General features: G+C 35.7%; 1 protein-coding gene across 1 annotated transcript in view; it reads left to right on the top strand.

The window, feature by feature from the left end:
- The window catches only part of WDR70 (WD repeat domain 70), a 131,731-nt gene that overhangs the window by 87,263 nt on the left and 23,927 nt on the right, over nt 1–20,541 (top strand). Inside the window, exons 11-13 of the mRNA XM_050986878.1 lie at nt 1,795–1,894; nt 7,819–7,903; nt 8,899–9,037. Of these exons, the coding sequence (XP_050842835.1) occupies nt 1,795–1,894; nt 7,819–7,903; nt 8,899–9,037 (324 nt within the window). The remainder of the gene's footprint in view (nt 1–1,794; nt 1,895–7,818; nt 7,904–8,898; nt 9,038–20,541) is intronic.

Below are 20,541 nucleotides of genomic sequence, written 5' to 3'. Positions count from 1 at the left end.
TTTAGTATTAATAAACACTCCCATCAAAGACAAACAGTTGTAAACTGCAGTCTGTTCATAGACTTCAGGGTATGCATAATTGGCTGGAAGTGACAGTAATTTCAAAACAATTACTATGGCTAAGTGTAGGCCATTGCAGTCTGTGTTCAAATACTGTAAGAAGCATGTTGTTAGTATTTGAAGTCCCCCTTTGTTGAAGAGTCATTTGTGGAGGGAATGCGTGACTCCTCTTAATGACTGACCAAATCTACACATCAAAATAAGCTTGCAATAGTTATTAACATCATCACAAAAAGATTCTTTAGCTTTTAAACCAAATTTAGAACAACTATTATTAGGAATAAACAACATTAATTACTTCACTAGTTTATGGCTTTTACTTACAAAATAACCCATTAAAAGAGTCTTAGTAAGGGGCGTAGTCAAAAATTTTAAGATAAATTTACTGAGGATTCCTGTGCAAGCCTAAATCAGTTTGTGTGATTGCATTTCATGATCACATTTTCGTTTCATGATCACATTTTCATTTCACGATCACATTCTCTGTAGAAATGCGTCTATTTTAATGCATATTTTGGATAAAAATCACTGAGCAACTGCTCATTGTTTTGTCCTCTTACTGTTCAGGGTGGGATCCTAGGTCTGATTATGCTTCATGTTGTTCAACCCCTCATCTGCTTATATGTGTGAATTTTGTTTTGCTCATCACTACCATAAATAAAGGACTTCAAGGTCACTAATCTGCCATTTTCTTCTCTATGTTTTAATTCTCATTTTACAGAGAGGAAGGTTAGATACAGTTGCACTGGAAACCCTTAAGTCTTGAAAGCCTAATTTTACAACTACGTGAATTAGTTTTCTTTGACAAAAAGTGGGCAAATTAGAAGCATAATTACCTAGGTATTAAAAAAGGAATCAACCTGTCTCAAATTTCTTTTTCTCTGTTTATGTCTTTTTCCTTCCTGTGTTTCCACTTTCTGTCTTGGAATCTTGGCTGAGACCCTTGTTTTAGGTTGGGAAGTGGGAAAGCTGGTTTGACAAGACCATCTAAATTTATTTTGAGGTTCCTTCCCTATTAATAGAATTTTTAGGTATTTTACTAAATAATGACTTAATAAATAAGAAGTGATCTCCATACAAGAATAAAATGTGAACTTGAAGATAATTTCAGTCTTTCTTTAGGATTATCAGCAAAATAGAAATAATTAAAATAAAACATACATTGTTCCCATACTTGAATTTTGCTGTACCTAAATGGAGCACAAACCTCACAATATCTGAACTTTGTTCTATTATTTAAGCCATGAATTCTGCCAGGGATTAAATTTGGCAAAAGTAAATTTATCCAGTCCTTTTCAGTCCTTTCCAAACTATGTACACTGTATTTTGGTAGTTTGAGAAAGTAAAAACCTGCTTAGGGGAGTGTTGAAAACTGTCTTGGAATGTATTTTTATCTTAACCAGGCATAATTACCTTTGTTCAGGTAGTGGGAGTTTTCCAAGAGTGCTGATGCTATGTAAATCTGTACTGTATATTTAAACTTAGGAAGAATTCAAATCTTGCATTCAAGCTCTATGTGAAAGCATATTCTAAAACTAATATAACATATATAAAAGTCTGTTGGAAATACTTAGCTACTGTACCTCCTAAAAATGTAGGGATTTCTGTTTAGAATAATGAATAGCAACAGAACAAAGAAAATGCTATGAAGTAATGTTTGTCCCACTTGTTTCATTTGTTTTTTGATTTGTAATTGTAATTGATTTTGTAATGTTTTGTTTGTTTGGCGAACAGGTACATACAAAGTTCCACTGCAGGCAAGCCCATGCTTCAGGCACTGACACTTCTTGTTTGACATTTTCCTATGATGGTACTGTCCTTGCCAGCAGAGGAGGTAGGTGATTGAAAGAAGCCTATGACATGTTGAATGTAAGACATTTTTAATGAAATGAAATGGTTGACTAAACAAACCATATAGATCACATTAATTGTTTGGATGTAGTTGTTTGTGATGAGGTAAGGTAGTGAAATCAGATATTTGAATCATACATATGATTCAAATATGAAGTATTTCACAGTTTACTACTTTTATTTGATACACCATGCAGTATTGTGTTCCTGAAAGAGAATTTTACTGCAGTTAAGAAATATTTTAAGATAACTTTGCTGATTGTATTACACATTTCCTGATCTGTGTTCTTGTCTAGCAGTAATAATAGACTGAAAGAAAATCATTAGCTTAATTAAAAAAAAAAAAAAAGTCCAGTTTCATTGCTTAGTTCTTCCGTGGAAGATAAACGCCTCTCAATAACACTATCTCTTCTCTGTAGGTATTAATTCCTCATACAACTTTCTTAAGCAATATCATTTTCTGTCCTAATTGGAATTTTTATCTAATCTGTACTAAAAACATCAGAAGTTGATGACTGGAATTGACTTTCAAAAATAAACTTGAATGGCAAAAGAATTTGGAATGTTCACAGGACTGGGAAAACAGACTTGCGTTGTAAAGTTCAGATAAAACTTTTATAAATGAGCCTTAGATAACAGAAGAAGACTTGAGAAGGCAAAGTTGTATTTGAGGACTCATTAACTTCATTATCGGATAGGATGGTGTCTGTTGAAGACAGCTTTTCATGCAGCGATTTGTCTGCCCAGTACTTTGCAGGCAGGTGCAAGCATACAAGCCAAGCTGTCTGGATGGAAAACAGCTGTAACCAGAAGCTCTGTGTATGCATTAGAATTGCCCCAAGGCCAAATAAACAGGCCTGGGGGGAGGAGTATGCATTAATGCTGGCTAACACTGTGCCTAACATATGTTTAGAACATCTGGTCAGTTTAGTACATAGACAGAATGAGATTACATACACAAAATACCAGAATGTAGGTATTCATAGATGAAAAAACCTCTGAAGCAGTGGATGTGTTTCCTAGCCAAATAGCTTGTGTTTTCGTTGTGTCCTCCCTGTGCCCCTGTCCCTGAAGGGGGTAGAGTGTCTGACCAGTGCATGTCGGTACAGTGAAATGCAGCTGATATTGGGTGTGGCCTCACTGATTCTTTGTATGTCTTGCCACATTTCAAAGATTCCAAATGTTGTTTCCCAGAACACTTCTTTAAGAGTAAGGACTTTATACTCTTATCCTTGAAGGCCCTAGGCATATGGACACTAATGGCAGTTGTGTTGTTTTGTAACTGCTGTTCGGGGTCCTGAGTTGAACTCCTGTTCAGAGTTCTGCTGCCACTCTACCCATCATGAATGGGTTGTAAGTGGTGAGGTAAAAGCTCTCAAGCTTTTTTGTCCTTACTGAACCAGACTTGTATTATGTGTGGACCTTCTCCTGCTTGGAAAATATGTGAACTGTGTGTCTTTCCATTCTGCGCTAAGTAAAACACTGTGTCTGCCTGCCAGTGGTGATTGCCCCAAAAAAATTCACACAAACTCACTTCAGGAAATTTAGGGCTAAACCTTGGCATGCTATTAAATATAGCAGCAGACAAGGCTGTTACTTAGTGAGGGGTATTCACTGCTATGTTGAAACCTCCATTTATGCAAATTATCTTCAGTTTCATATTTATGAATGTAGAGCACGTAAATGACCTTTTCTTATTTTTTATTGCATGTGGCACTTTTACTTGCCTGCTCTTCCTCATCTGTCTCCAGTTTTTGTCTCGTGTTAAACAGACTTTCATTTACTCAGGTTTTATCTTCCACACACTGCACTAAGCTGTATAAAATGTTGATTGATTGTTTGCAGAATGTAAGACTGCACAGAAATTTGGCCACTCAGTGTGGATAAAAGTGCTACCTTTGTCTAGTGTATTAAGAGGAAAAAAAAAGAGCTCTGTGTGCACTATACTAGAAAGTAAAGAGGATTCATACCTTATTTTGACTTGTTTGGTTAGTGCTTTAATATGAGTATTGCTTTGGATCTGTACCAACAAAAGCAGATGTGGATCCAGCATTTGTAGATTAGCACACCTGCCAAGTGCTGAGGATCAAAGAGAGGATAGTTGTTTGGGGCATGGGAACTTTCATTGAAAGCCTGATGGACTTTCCTGCATCTGATGTAGATCTGTGTTGGATATGAGAAGATGAGGCATGGCTCAGCTGCAGGCACAAGGGAAAATAAAAACCTGAGGAACTGCTTATGAAAGTTTCCAGTGCTATTCTTGTTGGATATTAGGTAGTAACTTGACAGAAACTTAAGAAAGTGATATTTCTGCATGCTTGAAACAACGAAGGATATTATTTGTGGAACATTTTCTTTGTTTAGCAGGGGAGAGATAAGAATTAGGATTGGACTTGAGGTCTTACTGTAAAAATTTTTAAAATCTTTTTTTGACTCCTGATATTTTTTGTTGGTCTTTTTCCTTTTTTAATTTTACTTGTATTTCTTTATTCATTTTTAAATTGGTTTAAAACATAAAAACATGTATGCTCAAGGATTATGAGCAGCATGTATAGAGGCTGTTTTGTGTAGTGTAATAACATACTGCTCTTCATAGTAAATCCAAACATTGGCATTTCAAAAATCAGATGGGTTTTTGTCAAGTAATATTTCTTAGAAGCTGAACACTGGTGTTCATTCAAACCATGGCAGAAATACATTTGCTTGTTTTAATAGTCAGGTAGAGCAACACTTGGAGCTTAAAAGGCAATATGAAAGTATTCTGGTATCCTTCTAGCCATGTTTGTATGTTCATTCCAAATGTTTAAAGAGGATGATGCACTTACTTGATCAGGCAGGTGATGCTGAGAAGTGTTCCAAACGTAGGCTGAGACTCCTCGATTTGTGACTTCCCTCACAGGATCTTTGTCTTTGGTCCTACTCTTTGATGCCTCCAAAAGTTGCTCTATAATTGTTGCAGCTCTTCCTGTGGAACCAGTACAGAATGCAGAAGCCTGTACCTTGTTTTGTAAGGTGTCTCTCACATATGTAGTATAAGCCTTCACAGAAAGGCTCAGAGTTGATAAACATATTCTGGTAAGTTTGTTAGGCTATGTGTTTCCAAAGATATAACCTTTTAAAATTCCCATTTCCTATGTTTCTTTGCCTCATTGATCTCTGTGACCAATTTCTGTCATCAGGCTTTGCTTTCAGCAGAGGACTCCCTCTTTTTAAACAGAGTGCTGCTGACTGTAGGCTTTGTGAATTCCTGGCAGCATTTTTGCTTCTTTTGGGCCTACTTGCATTCATGTGCTTGTCTTCCTGGTCAGTATCTTCTGAAAAGAAAAGAAAAAAATCAGATAAAATCTTTATAGTATTAGAGCTTCAGCCGTATTTTGACAAAAGGGCATTTGAAAAATGCCTATCTTTGCTCACCAAAGACTGCTTTTTTAGGACCTAATTGTTACTTCTTGATAAATCCAGTGCTCAATACCATTGGCATAACAGTGTCTTGACCTGATTGTGTCAGTCTTGAGCCTGTTTATTGATATCCTTATTAAAATGGTGAAAAATAGCATTTCAAATGCTACTAAAAATGCTGTAAAAGCTTTAAATAAGCCTGCCAGGCTTTGGAGAAGTCTGCCATCAAGAAAAAATACAGAATGATCTGAGTAGACTATTTTGAATATTCATTCTGAATTGCACAACTTGTTTCTATGCTTTTGTTTAAGGATAACTATTTCTATTCATGTATAAAGTAATTAAAAACAGATCGCAACTGCTGCAGTTCTGTTAGCTGCCTCCTAAGCATTGATAGAAGGATCCTACTGGGAAAAATCCTTGGTGCTGAGGAAAGGCAATATTCTGTGATCTTAGTGACAGTGATTTCAACTTGAAATAAAATTAGATTTAGGAACCAATTTGCATTTGCACACTGGGAGTTTTAATTAGGAAAAGTGAATTGGAGCAAATTGTTAATGATGGTAAAGTTATACAGCATTAGCAAGTCAAGTCATTCTACTAGCATTTTCCCCTCTCCAAATACTCTTACACTTCTATTACTCTTCTATTTCTAAACTATTTCAAGATAAGACAATGTTGACTTGAAATCAGCCCTAAATTTGAGTCCTACTAGAGTCTTCTAAATTTTTTTATCTAGCCTATTACATTTTCTTGCAAGCAAAGGAGATATAGCTACATGTCTGACTGCTTTTCTCCTGCTAAAACCTGGCAGGACTACAGCTTGAAGATCATGTCAAGGCTCATTCCACTAGGAACAGAACAGCCTTGGCTGCTAGCCGTAGATCTGTCCCTATCCAGGAGATTTGCAAAGTGGCCAAATGCTGTCCTTTGCATACATTTATAAAGTGCTGGTGCTTTAGATGTAACATCTCGACGATAAGTGGGGTTTTTTTTGTTTTTTTTTCTTGGAGGGTGAGAGGGAAAAGGGAGGGCTCATTTTACAAGACTAAATGCTTTGAAGTACTTGGGATGGAGTCTACTGGGAAACAATAAGAAAATACATATCCCCAAAACAGGGACTCAGCATTTTTCTTTCTTGTCATTTTTTAGCTTCCCAATGAACAGAAATATACTCTACTCTAGACATCATTTATTTAACTTGTCCACTTCTTAAAAATATTTTGTAGTAAGGAGTTATCCTAGTCTTTAATATAAACATACATGATGTACGAGGCCACACATTACTGCTTTCTCTGTAAAGGGCACTGCTGGCCTTGATTTCTTTTGTTACTTCTTTTAAAAACATTTTATTTCCAAGGCCTCCTTTGAGCTCTTGAGCTCAAAGGCTATGAATCCACAAAATACTTGTAGATAACCAAATTACTTCCCTGCAAGATTTGTACTTTGGAAGGAAGCAGATCTTGCCTCCTAGGTCAGAAAGATTTTGTAACTTTTTGTCTGGATATTTTTAAGGGAATTGTTGCTTAAATGTCCTTCTTTTTACCCTTGAAAGTGTTGAGGCACTGCTGTCAAATGCTGGGATATGTCTAGGTGCTTGAGTGAGGTACTTCAAAGCTCAAATTCTGTAGCTCGTCTCATGCTGGAAATATGTGTTCCAGAAGGACAGTCAGAGAGGAGATGTAGATGTCTCTGAGAATAGCTAATTATTCTTTTTTTTTTTAAACCCCTGTTCTCATTTTGTTAGTATGTCATAACTTTTCAGAAAGGGATAAACAGCCTGACTTTTACTGGCCTACAGTCACACCATGTTTATCAAACACAGATGAAAATTGCTACAAATCTCTTTTTGTAACCTTGATTTTGGCTTTTATAACTAAAGGTAGTGTGGTGAAAAGTTTCATTACAGTAAAAAGTGTGGTTTCACTTGCTTCCCTTCACCCCGTTCCCTGAGGATTTCGGACTGATTCCAGGGCTTCTTCTCCATACTGAGATAGCAGTTTGTTGCCTGCTAAAGAATGGAGAAGACTTTCATGTGATTTTCATGTTCTTCCTGATTGCTTTTTCAGGACAGGTAAAAACCACACATATAAAACTTATTTAGTTTTTGATCTAGACCATTCATGGCAACATTTTTAATTTCTTTAGATATCTTGAAATTTGGTCCTAGAAGCAAAGCATCAATGCTCACAAACAAAGAATAAATTAGTGATTGAGTAATCTGATTCCACTGTGAATAGTGGTTCTTGATAGGAGGGATTGCCACAACAGAATTGAGCCATTGAGGTGAAATTTCTGGTATACTGGAGGGCTACATATTGAGCTTCTCAACCTTGCACTGTCATGGTCACTTACTGAGGAAAAACTTACAATTTGTTCCCATTTTGGATGATTCTATTACACAATTTTGTTCTCCTTCTCTCTGAATTAGAGAGTGAAATTTTCTGACATGTGTAAGTTCTTGACTTGAATTCTTTTTTGCTAACTTTTGTCTCTTCTGTTTCATAGGAGACGATACTTTAAAGATATGGGATATTAGACAATTTAAAAAACCTCTTAATTCAGCAGATGGACTGCCCAGCTTCTTTCCAATGTAAGTATTCTAATTTATTCCAACTAGCAGAAATAGCAGTGTTTTTCCTGAATAGGGAAGGGTTCTATTGGAGTTCTTATCCTCAGTTGTCACTAGGTCCACAGTAGTGAAGAGTAGAATGTACAAGGAGAACTGTGCAGTGACAATTCTCATCTATTTTAGGGATTCACATTGCTTTAAAAGATTTTTGTGATTTTTCAGTCTCATATATCTTAGGTCTAATTAGATTAGTAACATTTGAGGAGGAAATGTGTGTGTAATGAGATATAGATGTAAATCTTATTGTTATTTAGTCTATAATTATTAAAAAAAGAGCTGAATGAAAAACTAGACATAACAGGAAGGTACATGATATGAATTCAGGTTACAGTGTCAGAAAGGCTGATTTTATTTTGCTGCATAGTGCTAAGTATTGTTTTCAATATTTTTATTGGTCTCATCTGCATTTCTATTGCTGTAATACAGCCAAATCCCCTAAGGACGGTTTTGAAATAAGATCTTAGAAAGACAAGTCATGGACAGCTCAGTCTTAATTGCAATTTGTAACACAGAGGAAAAATAAACAGAAAAATATTTTTGGCCAATTTATAAACACACCACCTTGCATCACTGAAGAATGTATCATCAGCAAAACCAGATTTCATTATTAGCACATTTTTTACTTAATGATGGCAACCAGATTTTAAAGTACTTTTTTTTTTGTTGTTGCTGTTTCTTGTATTGAAAAGCTTGCAAGACTTTTGATTGTGGGGAGGAGGATTTTTACTGAATCTGTCAGTTTTGCACATCTTGTGCACAACTGTAATAACAATTGTAACAGATAACTGTAATTGATAACTACAGCAATAAATGACATTTCACAAAATACTGTTCAAGTGTTGTCTGAAAAGGACTAAAAAATAGAAAAGATTGTTTTAAGGAGTCCAATTTATATCTAAGATCTTGATGTGTTAATTATTTATCCAGCCAGTGAGATTCTTTGTTTTCTTCAACAGGACAGATTGTTGTTTCAGTCCAGATGATAAGATCCTTGTCACAGGCACCTCTGTTAAGAAGGGTGGTGGCAGTGGGAAGCTGTTTTTCTTTTATCGTGAGACCTTCCAGAAGCTGTATGAGATAGAAGTTACAGATGCCGTATGTATTTTAGTTTAATCATCTCTTCAAAATATGAATGAAATCATATTCATATGCTTCTTTTCCCTTATACAGGTCATTACCTACTAACACTATTGTGATTTTCCTATTCCATGATAAAGAGATAAGGCTAGAGTAATCTGAATAATTGTTTCAATTAAATTAAAAAAAAAAAATTCCTAGGACAAGGTGTTGAAGCAGTAGAGCTTCCCTGCTCTGGTGTTAGCAATGCATTTCTCAAGGATTTCTGTGAGCCCTTCTAGGTCTATGGAGTGAGACACAAATCCACAAATACATAGATTTTTATGTTGTTTATTTCACTAGTTATCATGATGAAATGGCTTATTGTGACAAAACTTGTTTTTGTCCATGAGACCAGATTAGTGGTTATTCTAGGATGTGTTTCTAGTTTGTCTAAATGCAACAATTTGCTGCAAAAAGAAGGCATTATTAAGAAATCCATCAAAAAGACCATTCTCACCAGTTACTACAAAAACCTAAAGCTGTGAACCTGTAATACAGAAGAGTCTGTTCATGGCTTGAACTGGTGACCTATTCCCTTGTGCAGAATACCATAGATGAAAAAGTCCTTTTACTCTTATGATATACAAGTAAACTTATGGGTGGTAACAAACACCCATAAGGTATGTTATTTCATCCATAGGAGTGGGTGAAATTACAACAGAATTGCCACTGATAAGTATGGCAATGTATGTCCCTTTAGCTGTTGGAGTATTTCAGGTTATCAATTTTGATATTTGTTTCAGAATACCACTTTTTCCTTCTGCACTTTTTTTAAGCGAGCACAACTGTTTTTCCTAGCACAGAAGACCAAACCTCCTTCTGCTGGATGCTGTTTTTACACCACCACCTTTGTATTTTCTTTTTGAATACTGCTTTCTCCATAAGTCCATCCCAAGGTAAAATCTGCTTATGGATGGATTTCTTATACCTATAATTTTGGTGGCAGCTGTCTTGGAAATTAAAAACGCTGAATTCTTACCAAAGCATAAAACACATGTTTTTTCCTAGTGCAGAAGAACACCTGTTTTCATCTTAAACATATAATCTAAATAGAAAGGGGTTTAATATGACTTTTGAAATTTTACCTATTGCTAAATAATTTCTCCAAATTCAGCAAAAATTGGCTATTATGTTTTTCTCCTGTGGAACATGCCAAACCACAAACCAAGCTAAACTCATGAGACTTTCTAGAGGATTTCTATTTTCTGATACAAGCCTTATAACCAAGTACTTACAACTTTTGTCTGAGAGAAAACATGAATACCTCAGTAGCTCCTCTGAAACTTCATGACAGAGAAAAGGAAAACAACTACATAAGCTAAAGTGAAAGAAGTAGATTTTTGTAGGAGCTCTCCTGTCCATGAGCGCCGAAAACAAAATAGTTTCATAATTCCATTCACAATGAATTTGAACTCCCTTGACCTGACTTTGGAGCTGGTCATGATGGCATCTCCTTTTAGTAACAGTCATGTCAGTAACAGGGTGCAGAAATTTCACTTAAGCTCTAAGGCTGCAACAGGGAAAAGCTATCAATGATGGATCCTGTATCTCCAAAAGATTTAAATATTTAGAAATACTTCTCGGCAGTCTTTTTTTGCATTCAAAAAATTTTTGTTTTTATTTGGAACCTTTGTCTTCTCAGTCTTGGAAATTAAGGGTCTGTTTACCTGCCAAGATAGATCGTGCTACAGGGGAGTCCACAAAAGATTCCTTTACTTTCAGTTTCTCTTAGAATCAAGAGCTAAATTTCTGTTCTTTGTTTAAATGCAGAAGGGCATGAAACGGAGACCCAACAGTAAGAAACTGTCAATAAACAACTTCATTTGGGCCACTAATATAGTAAAATTTTAAGTATGTGTACAAGTCTAAGCAGGTTCATAATTTTATATTATAAATTTGTACAGGTGCTGATATTTATATAGTACTTTTTAAGACTCTAGTAAATCACTTTGGTCTGTAGAGTTTTAATGCTGCTGTTTTTCTTCATTTGTAGTTATAAAATTTAAGACTTTCATTCTTCTGCTTTGCACAGTGGAAATGAAAATAATGGAACTAATAGGTGAAGAATTTAGACAAATACTAATTTTATGACATCATTTTCAGTGACTTAGCACTACCAATACCTGTACAAGAAGTCTGTCTAGTTTATAACTTTAACTCTACACATCTAAGGAAAACACAGTTTAGCATATCAATCTGAATAGAAAAGAAGAAAAATTCCTATAAGCAGTCGTACAAAATAAAAGCAGTATACTTCTTCAAGGTCTTTCTACTGTTTGTATCTTTTGGCTTTTTTGTTAGTGTTCTTTACTTGTTCTACTCAAATTACTGTGTTTGATGAAATATAAACGCATAAAGGCATGCTAAAAGCAAATGAATGTTCAAGAAGTTGGCTTTTATGTTCTGTAAGCAGTAAATGCTGTTTGTTGGAAAGATCATTGGTCTGTAAACTGGGAGATTAATATCTTGTGTGTAGTTTATCAAAGCATTTTTTCAGCAGTGCAGTAATTACTTTCTTTCTACCGGCTACTTTCCTAGTTTCCATTTTTTCCCTTATACTCTCAAAAATAGCAGTTGGCATTTAGCATTAGTGTAATTAAAGATAAACACATAATGTTATCCAAGACTTCAGTTTGTTTTCTGCAACTAAGTATTACACTTCTTTACATTTTCCATATTACCTAGTGCTGAAAAATGTAATTTTACTCATTTTGGGTTTTTTTAGGCATTACAGAGTTGAAGTTATGGTATGCTATATGTGTAATAAAAGCACAAGTGCATCAGTGTCTGTCTCTACAAAGAGCCTGATGTGTTCTCATTTCTAATGAAATAATTTCAGTGAGATTTAGTACATATTGCTAAAGAAAAAAGGCATCTTTAGTCACTTTTTGAAGGTAATTGTATAGCAGTTTGGTGGTAGAATGTTTATAATCAGAATAACAGAAAATCTACTGAAATTTTCTCAGTATAGTATAAACCATTCATGTGTTACTTTTTAAATTTTACAAGGATGTTTTAATTTGAAATGCCAGCAAGCCTAGAAAATTGAAAAGCAGTAAAGAGCAGTAAACATTTTCTTAAACCTCTTTGGTAAATAGCCAGTGAAATTGGCCTGTGAGTGAACTTAGTGGGTAATGAGAAAATACTTAATGGGAATGTTTGACCAAAGCTGTGTCTGGCATTCCTCTCCATCATACCACACAAACCTTTTTTCACCTTTTCTTTCAAGTTTTCATGGGAAAATCCATTACTGTTTCAGAGCTGCTGGAGTGAAACCTTGTGGTTTTACTAATGGGCTAACAGTCTGATTAGTTTCTGCTGTTGTGGCTGGGTACAGAATATTAATTTGCTTTTTTCCTCTTGTATTAGTGTTTTGGGTTTCTTTGTTTCTCAGACATGATCTGTGCTTAAGTAGCTGTGTTGTTGTGTGCACTACTGAATGCCATCCCACCATGTAGGCATTGGGACTTTTGTAGAATTGAAGCTTCTTAGATAAATGCTTCTTAGCAATGCTTTTTGAAGAAAGCTGGTGTCAGAAGAAGTGGAGACCATGGGCTCTGTCTCTGGCCAGTAGCTGGAGGAGGTGTGAACAGGATAAAGACAAAATTTTTGGTTCTTCTCTGACCATCCTTTCTGCTTTCAGTGATTGCTGTTTTCACGATAATCTTGATGCAGATAGAAGAATTTTGCAGTTAATAGCACTCAATGAATTCTTTCTTTCTCTGAATTTATCAAGGAGAGAAATCACCCGTGCTGCAGGTTATGGCAGGGTCCTTTACTTACTGCAGGTTACATCAAAATTACATCAGGGTTGGAACTCCTGCCTCTGCCACTCTTATAAGAAAGTTGATGATGCTCTGAGTGCAATTGCCTAGCCTTGCTCTGGCTCAGTGTGTACAAGTCAAATTGGAGATTTTGAGGGCTTTGTACTGACCATGGTCATGTTTACTAAACTGTACAGAATTCCATCTTTTTAATGGAACTTGAAAATATTCTGTTATGAATGTTTTTCTGTCTCTGATGGCAGGAAACAGTACTGCCAGAATATGGGGCTACAGAGCTTAAGTCCAGAAACTCAGAGGCTGTTTCCCTTTATTTTTGTCAGGTAGTGTGAGAGGCAGGAAGACCTATAGCTGCTGTGGAATGAGGTCTCACCTTTGGGATATGCAGTGTGGAAGGGAAGGGAGGTTACAGTGCCAGATGAAGGCCAGGGAGGGTTTATTCCTAATTCTTGCTTTGGTTATGCAAGCATGAGATCTTCATGGGAACCAGTTAAAAATATCTAGTGTATGGGAAAAAGAAATGGGTATACAACATTTCCCCAGTGTCAGTTTAATTTTAAATAGCTGTGGATAGGCACTTGAATCACTCTCACATGTCTGTCATTCATTTGGCTACTTCCAACAGATCACCCGGTAGTTATCCTTATTACAGACAAGATTGATCTTGGCAGCAGTAGAGTACTCATTTTCCCCATATGGAAGGGACAAGTATTACACCCCATTACTGCCAAGCAAGATGGGCGCTGAGAAAGGGAAAAAAAAAAAAAAAAAAAAAAAGTTAGACAGTTACAGGAATTGCTGATTTTTAATGAAAATGGAAGTAATAATTTAATTTAAAAATGAACCGAGGTTATGAGTTTATGTACATTATAAAATGAGATGAACAAGTTTTTAAAATATCCCACAGAATTTTTTAGATAAGCAGCAGTCCAAATCTATAGATTTATGGTTGTTTAGGAAACCTATTTCTGTTAGGAGGATTCTTCAATATTTTCTTAGTTTCTCAAATATAAGCAAAAGTTAAATTATTAAATACTTTTGAAAATACCTCTAAGGGATGTTTCAGGAAGGTCTTCTGAGACAAGCTATAAATAAAGCTTATTTTTAGATGAAAGAATGAAAAGGAAAGAAGGAATAAGGAATATGAACCTTCCAGCATCCTTTATGCATGGTTACTTTAGGATTGCAGTATTTCTTTCCTTGACCTTAAACAATATCATTTACTATTTATAAGGTGTGGTAATATAGTAAAGGGCTTTTCCACTGTGGCCCATTTCTCTGAGATTTAAAGCTTTTCTTTATTTAAGAAAAATAAATTCTTAAAGAAGTTGCATGATGATTTTCAAGAAATCATCATGCAACTTCTGTTTTGTTTTGAGTTTTTTTTAAAGCCATTTGTTTTATTTTTACGGAAAATCCATATTTCCACAATAGGTAAGTTAATACAATATTTAAGGCCCAGTAAATTTATGTGGTTTTTTTAAGTGAACAAAAATATCCTCTAGTGTAAGAGGTGAAATACAGGAATGTGTTTTCTTTTATAGGGGTAACCTGTCAGTGTTTATTTTCTGCTTCCATATATATAAGGACAATGTGGTCCTTCCTTTTGTGTATCCTGGAGCAGCATGTACTTTGTTTTAGGGGAAATGTCACTAGAGGTTTGAGGTATGCAAAGTAATAAACTGTGAGGGTTTTGTCCCTGTAACAGTGAGTGGGAGTGCACATGAAGGTTGTCTCCCTCAGTTTTATGATATATGGAGATGAAAGTGTGGCTGTAATTTTAACAGACCAAGTGTTTCAAAATGCCTGACATTGCAGTTACAAGGGAAACAGGTTGCCACCTTGATTAAGTTACTTTTTTTATTCATCAAAAGAGGAAAATATTATTCAGTGGCTCCATGCTCTTGTAAAAATGTATTTTATAGCTGTACCTTGAAAGTTGAGTGGTAGAACATTGTTATCCATGTTTTCTTTAATGAAATCCTTCTTTAAAATAATGGTCTCTGAAAATAATTTTAGGGTATTTCTGGTTTCTACCAGAAATGGAGCACTGTAAGTTTTATCCATTTCTGGTCCATTTTCTATTGAATATTTCCGCACATTTTCTAAGTCAGGTTTCACAAGGGAAAAACATTAGTATTCTTTCCTCTACTACTGTATTCTCATGAGTATTTTAAACCTAATGATAGCAGGTCACTACATTGTAGATACTCCCTAACTTCCCACCTTATTTATTGTAGTTGGCTCTTTTCCTTGGAAGAGCTCCAGGGGAATCTTGAACATGAAGATTTTTGCAATTGGGGTTTACAGTAGATTTTTGAATATAATATTAGTACATTTCTATTATGTGAGCAGCCTTTTTTTTTAATCAGAGCATACATAGTATGAACATGTGTTAACCGTATTTTTGCTCAAAAGAAGAAACAAATGGAAGCATTTGTTATTCAGATTGGCAGACATTTGAAAATGACATACTTTTAAATCTGTTATTTAACTTTTTTATTGTTATTTAAAACTCAGCAGTTTTATAAGAGTTACACAGTTTTATCCCCTCTTCTGGTGCTTCCAGGAGGCTGACCAGCTGTTTCCAGGTGGAGCAGCAAGGCAAGCCAGGTAGTTGGCTGTTGTATCATCACTCTGCTCTTAGACACCAGTGGAAAGAGATTATAGAGTGTGCAGTGGGAATTGGCATTGTTATCAATGATCTTAGATAATTGTGTAGAAATTATAGTATTTCTGCAGATAAGATTACTGTTATCTATGGATTAGTATTTCAAGTTTCTGATTTTTTTTAATTTTTCATTTAAATTCCAGTTGCTTAGAGCTGGAGAGAAATTATTTGTTAACGTGGGTGAAAATGTGTTGAAACACTTTATTGAAAATCTTTAGGGCCTGTTTCTGAACTTCATGGAGTATATGTGAGAGAAGTGGTTTTTTTTAAAGCATTGAGATTTTTGAGACAGATCTTTTCTACTGCCTCTAAGTTAGAATGCATATGGATCTTTCCTCATCATGAGACTTTTAGTATATTTTGATTCATTTCCCTCTCTTTTCTTAAGTAGTGTATGCATTCTTGCTGGGATGTATAAAATAAAACATGGCAGAGGTTTCTTTTAGTTCATGAAAACTGTGAGCCCCCTAAAACACATCTGTGAAAGTTTGTACAAAGACTAGATTCGTATCCACTGCACAGCAGTCTAAATATTTGAAGCTGCTAAACAGTTCCACACTTTATTGTAAAATGGAAAAGCTTGAGAGCCCCTGCTTTAATATCTTTCCTAATTACAGAAGTTGTTTAAAAGTGGTAGTAGCCAAACAAGAATGGGAGACAATCTTGTGGTAGTGGGAAGCTGTCTTCAGCAATTGCTATCTAAACATTTGATGTTTTATTCAGGGACATCAAACTGTATTAAATAAATGGGTGTGTTTTCCTGAAATAACTTTGTACATTTACCTTCTCTTATGGGGAGACATATTGCTAAAGTCAGAAGGACTTAATGTACAAGTCCTAGAACTATGGAAGATGGCTACACTGAGATTTCATCCCTCTATCCAGCCCAAGTTTGAAATTGCTTCCCCCTCTCAAATACAAATATAGTATAAGCTTAGGTAACAGATGATGTAAATTTGTAAGGTAATTTATTATAAGTTTACTAAGTAGTATTTGAGCTCCTGTCCTGCAAGTGCAAAAGATACTGCGAGTGGTTCTTCACTGTAAGTATAAAGGACAGTTTTATAGAAAAAAGGACAGAATAGATGTGCTAAATAAACTAGTTGCATGCATGCTTGCACTGATTTTGACAGACAAGGCTTTTTTCAGAAAGACTGGAATTTGTAGCGATTACATTTAAGATAAAGACTCAGTTCAGTCAGAAAAGCCCCACTTAGCACTGCTGGGGTCACCTGTCCTTATGGAATCCATGACCACAGTCAGAATGTCATTTTACATGTTTGCTATCTTCCCTGCTGACATGTCCCTCATCTGACTGCCTGGACAGCCAAGTGCAGTGAATTCAAGCAGTGCTGTTCAAACAGAGCCCATCACATACCGTCACAGCCACTGAAGCAAAGCTTTCACATGGGAAAGAGAGAAGGTTTGTTTAAGTTTTTCTTCTCCTGACCGAAAATATTTTCTTAGGTCAGCAGCTCCTGCTTTCACTTATTTATTGTGTAGCTTCAGAACAGATTCTGAGGAATTATTTATTAGATTGTAGGTTAGGAAAGGGGTAAGCAACAAGGGCAAATATACATTTTTTTCTGTTTAACCCCTTTTCAGTTTTTAAGTATCTCCAGAGCTACACCTGATGAAGCTTAAGTTTTCAAGATTTGTTGGTCAGTTTTAGAAGTTTGTGTCTGGTGTATTCTTCTGCACTAGGACTATTCAATATGGGTACCAGGATTCTTTATCTTCTGCTGTGGAGTTTCATCTAAGTAGCACAACATGCTGTAATATAGATCCTCATTAGTTTTCTGTTTTTCTTCTATAGCTGTTTTGGCCACTGTAGGCTGTAGGGATTCACCTGACCAAATATAGATGTCTACAGCTGATCCAGTCACCCTAGGCTCCTTTTCTAATCAACAGAGAAAAATAAACGTATTCAGACTGTGATTTTATCCCATCCTAAAATAGATCTCTCAAACAGGTTAGCTGAAGTCCACTGTAAAATGCTTATTTCTCTCTGTTAAGTTTAAAGGGAGACATTTGTAGACATTTAAAAAACAGATCTCCAAAGATTAAAAGTGTAGACATGTTAAATTTGATGAAACAAGTCCCACCTAAACTCTTCACTTCCCTCCGTGGGTGTTTATTGTCTTCTACTAAAGCGCTGGAACATTTAATCTCTCGTTTTCTGACCTTGCCAATAGCAAAGTAGGAGATAATGGGTTACTTTTGCATTCATTTCTGTTATTTAAGAATTTTTGACTGTAGGCAATTCACAGGAGAAAAGCCTGCCAGTCTATGAAAGGCTTGTGCTAGCTGAGAGCAAAGCCTACGCTCTCTTACTTGCACCTGATTTCCCAACAACTGTCAAAACATCAGCAGCTTCACCATGGAGTTACTGAACTTCATCTAAAGTATAAGGCTTTTAAAGAAACATCAAATGCTCATGAATTCTTATTTCATAGATTGGAGGTGTGTGAAAACCTAGTATTAGCATGTTTCCTTTCCATTTCAGTGTTTATGTGGATTTAACAGTATTTTTTTCTAGTGGCTATTTGGAAGATGACTTGATTTTCCCTGTTTACAGGTGGAATGTTGACTGCACATTTAGCACAGGGAAGTATGACTATTAGCTGTACATATTAGCTGTGTATATCAGAATCATTCAGTAGAGATGTCCAGCTTCTTGGGGTAGTTTAATGTAGGGATGGAAGTGGATAGATGTAGTCTGCAAAGCAGATTTGTTGTCAGTGTTTTTAAACACTGACAACAAATTTAAGTAGTTAAATAGTTTGCACTAACAGCCAAACTATGGGAGGAGACAATAATTCAGTGGACTTTGCCTAAAGATCTGATAACTGCTCTTAACTGATTAGTCATATCTGGTGTTTCGGAGCAAACGTATAAGCCAGTTGAAAGTCAAGAACAGCCATAGAAGAGCAAAAATGTGTACCTGAAGTGAAAAGAAAGAAAAATGGAAAATGTTTATTCCAAGAATGCATAACTGATATGGAAACACGTTTTTCTTTCCTCTTACCTGCATGACAGGTGAAGATTTAGTAATGAACTTGAAAAAATTGATACATTATCATGTGTTATCTGAAAAAACACTTTACATTAAATGTTCCTTTTCAAAGTACTGCATTGTACTTAAGGTTAAAACTTAACTGTCTTTAGGGAGAAAGGGTAGTTTCTAAAGAAAACAGTGCGTGGCTGAGAAGCACTAAGACCTCCTAAAGGAGGGAAAAGAAGTTAAAACATCACTGTAAAATATGGCCTCTCTGATTTACTTTTCATTTTGCAGTAGCAAGGAGAGAATATAGTCCTTTTCACCTAAGTGCTCCAGAAGTGTATGGTGATTCCTATTTATGTCCAAAATATGAAAGTTCTTGGCATTTTTTGGAAAATGGTAAATCATTGTCATGCCAGTCTTGTTACAGTTATGACCCCCATATGCATACACACGTTTAATAAAATGTTTAATGTATGTTTAATAAAATTCTTCTAACAGAAAAAGATTAACTGTTATCATGGGGCTTGTTTACATAAAAAGTTAGTGAGATTTTGTTGAATCTCAGCTGAAATGCACCAAATAAAAACCAATTCAATCCTTTTGTACAAGATCAGCTCACAGACATGTAAAATGTCAGTAGAGGAATTCAAGAGGGCAGTGATGGACAGAAACCTGAATCTTCCCTTAATCTTTTGCAGCAGAGTGAAGAAGGATAGAGGTGAATAATGCTTTCAAGAGACATTCTTTATATATGTTATTCTTATTTTGTTATATAATGAGCAAGCTCATTGTGAGCAACCATTTTGGTAGATTCAAAACATACTAGGAAGGTTAAGTGACTGCTCAGGCTCTGAGCTGCTGCAGAAAATTTTTTTAGTTCTAAGATGTAACGTTTATGTGAAGACTGTATGTGCTCTGTAATTCACAGGAACTAGGAATAGTTACTGCATGATGCAGCATTGATTAAGGCATTTATGGGTTTTTTCTTTATATGTTTTATCACAGCGCATCCTCTCCAATAACAATAATCACTGCCAATGTGTGATCTCTTACCATTCATAGTCCCTCTTACTAGTAATAATTAACCTTCCTGCCTGACCTGTACTGACCCCTCTGAGACTGCACTTTCCATCCTGGATCAGCTCTGTCCACTCTCTAAAACTGAGTGGTTTTATTTTAAGTATGGTCCAGGGAACTGAATTTTGCCTTTCTTGCTGCAGTCTCAAACCATCTTTACAAGCAAAGATCCAGGAAAATTCTTCCAGTCCTTGACATCAGTCTGTAGTTTTCATGACCTTATGAGCTTCATAGTTTCATCTTAGGGGGTAAATTTTCCACTCCTATGCCACAAATCATTTAAATCTTTTCTTGCTGACCTTGTAAAATGCCTTTTCTGCATTGTTTACTCCTGTCAGGGTGTTGCCCAAGTACTCTGGAAAGTTTCAGTTGAGGTAATTGGCTTTTACTTGCTGACAAATCTGCTTCAGTTATTTTTCACTGTGCCTGTTAAACACAGGGTTGTATTCCTAGGACAGAATAAGTATCCCATTCTGTGTTACAGAGAATGAGGTTTCAGTTTCTCCTTTAGAGACGCTGCTCTTAACTCTTGTCAAAGCACTATTATTTGTTCAGTACCAGAAAAGCTGTATGTGTAGTTGCATAGTGAGCTCACCTAGATGGAGAATTACCTGACAGAAAAATTATTTGGTGTTGTTTACTGTTTACCTGCACCAACAGCTCTGTTCACATGACTCAAAGGGAAATAGAGAGCTGAGAACAGACTGATAGGGGTGAGACTATTTGGGAACCACTCCAGAACTGCCTACAAACAGTGACACCCACTGAATCTGTTCTGACCTCTTTCACAGTTAGAATCAAGAGGGTAAACTTGCAGTTTTCTCTTTTGGGTAATATTTTTAATGTTTTCTCTTTTAATGTTTCTCACAAAAATACTTTGACAGTGTTTTCCCAGTATTTCCCAATGCAAGCTACTGTGTTTGTATATGAATAGACATTGCCGAAG

Source organism: Serinus canaria, chromosome Z (assembly GCF_022539315.1).
Source record: "Serinus canaria isolate serCan28SL12 chromosome Z, serCan2020, whole genome shotgun sequence".
NCBI lineage: Eukaryota > Metazoa > Chordata > Aves > Passeriformes > Fringillidae > Serinus > Serinus canaria.
The sequence above is the reverse complement of the archived record's forward strand: the minus strand, read 5'-3'. Positions and strand labels throughout refer to the sequence as shown.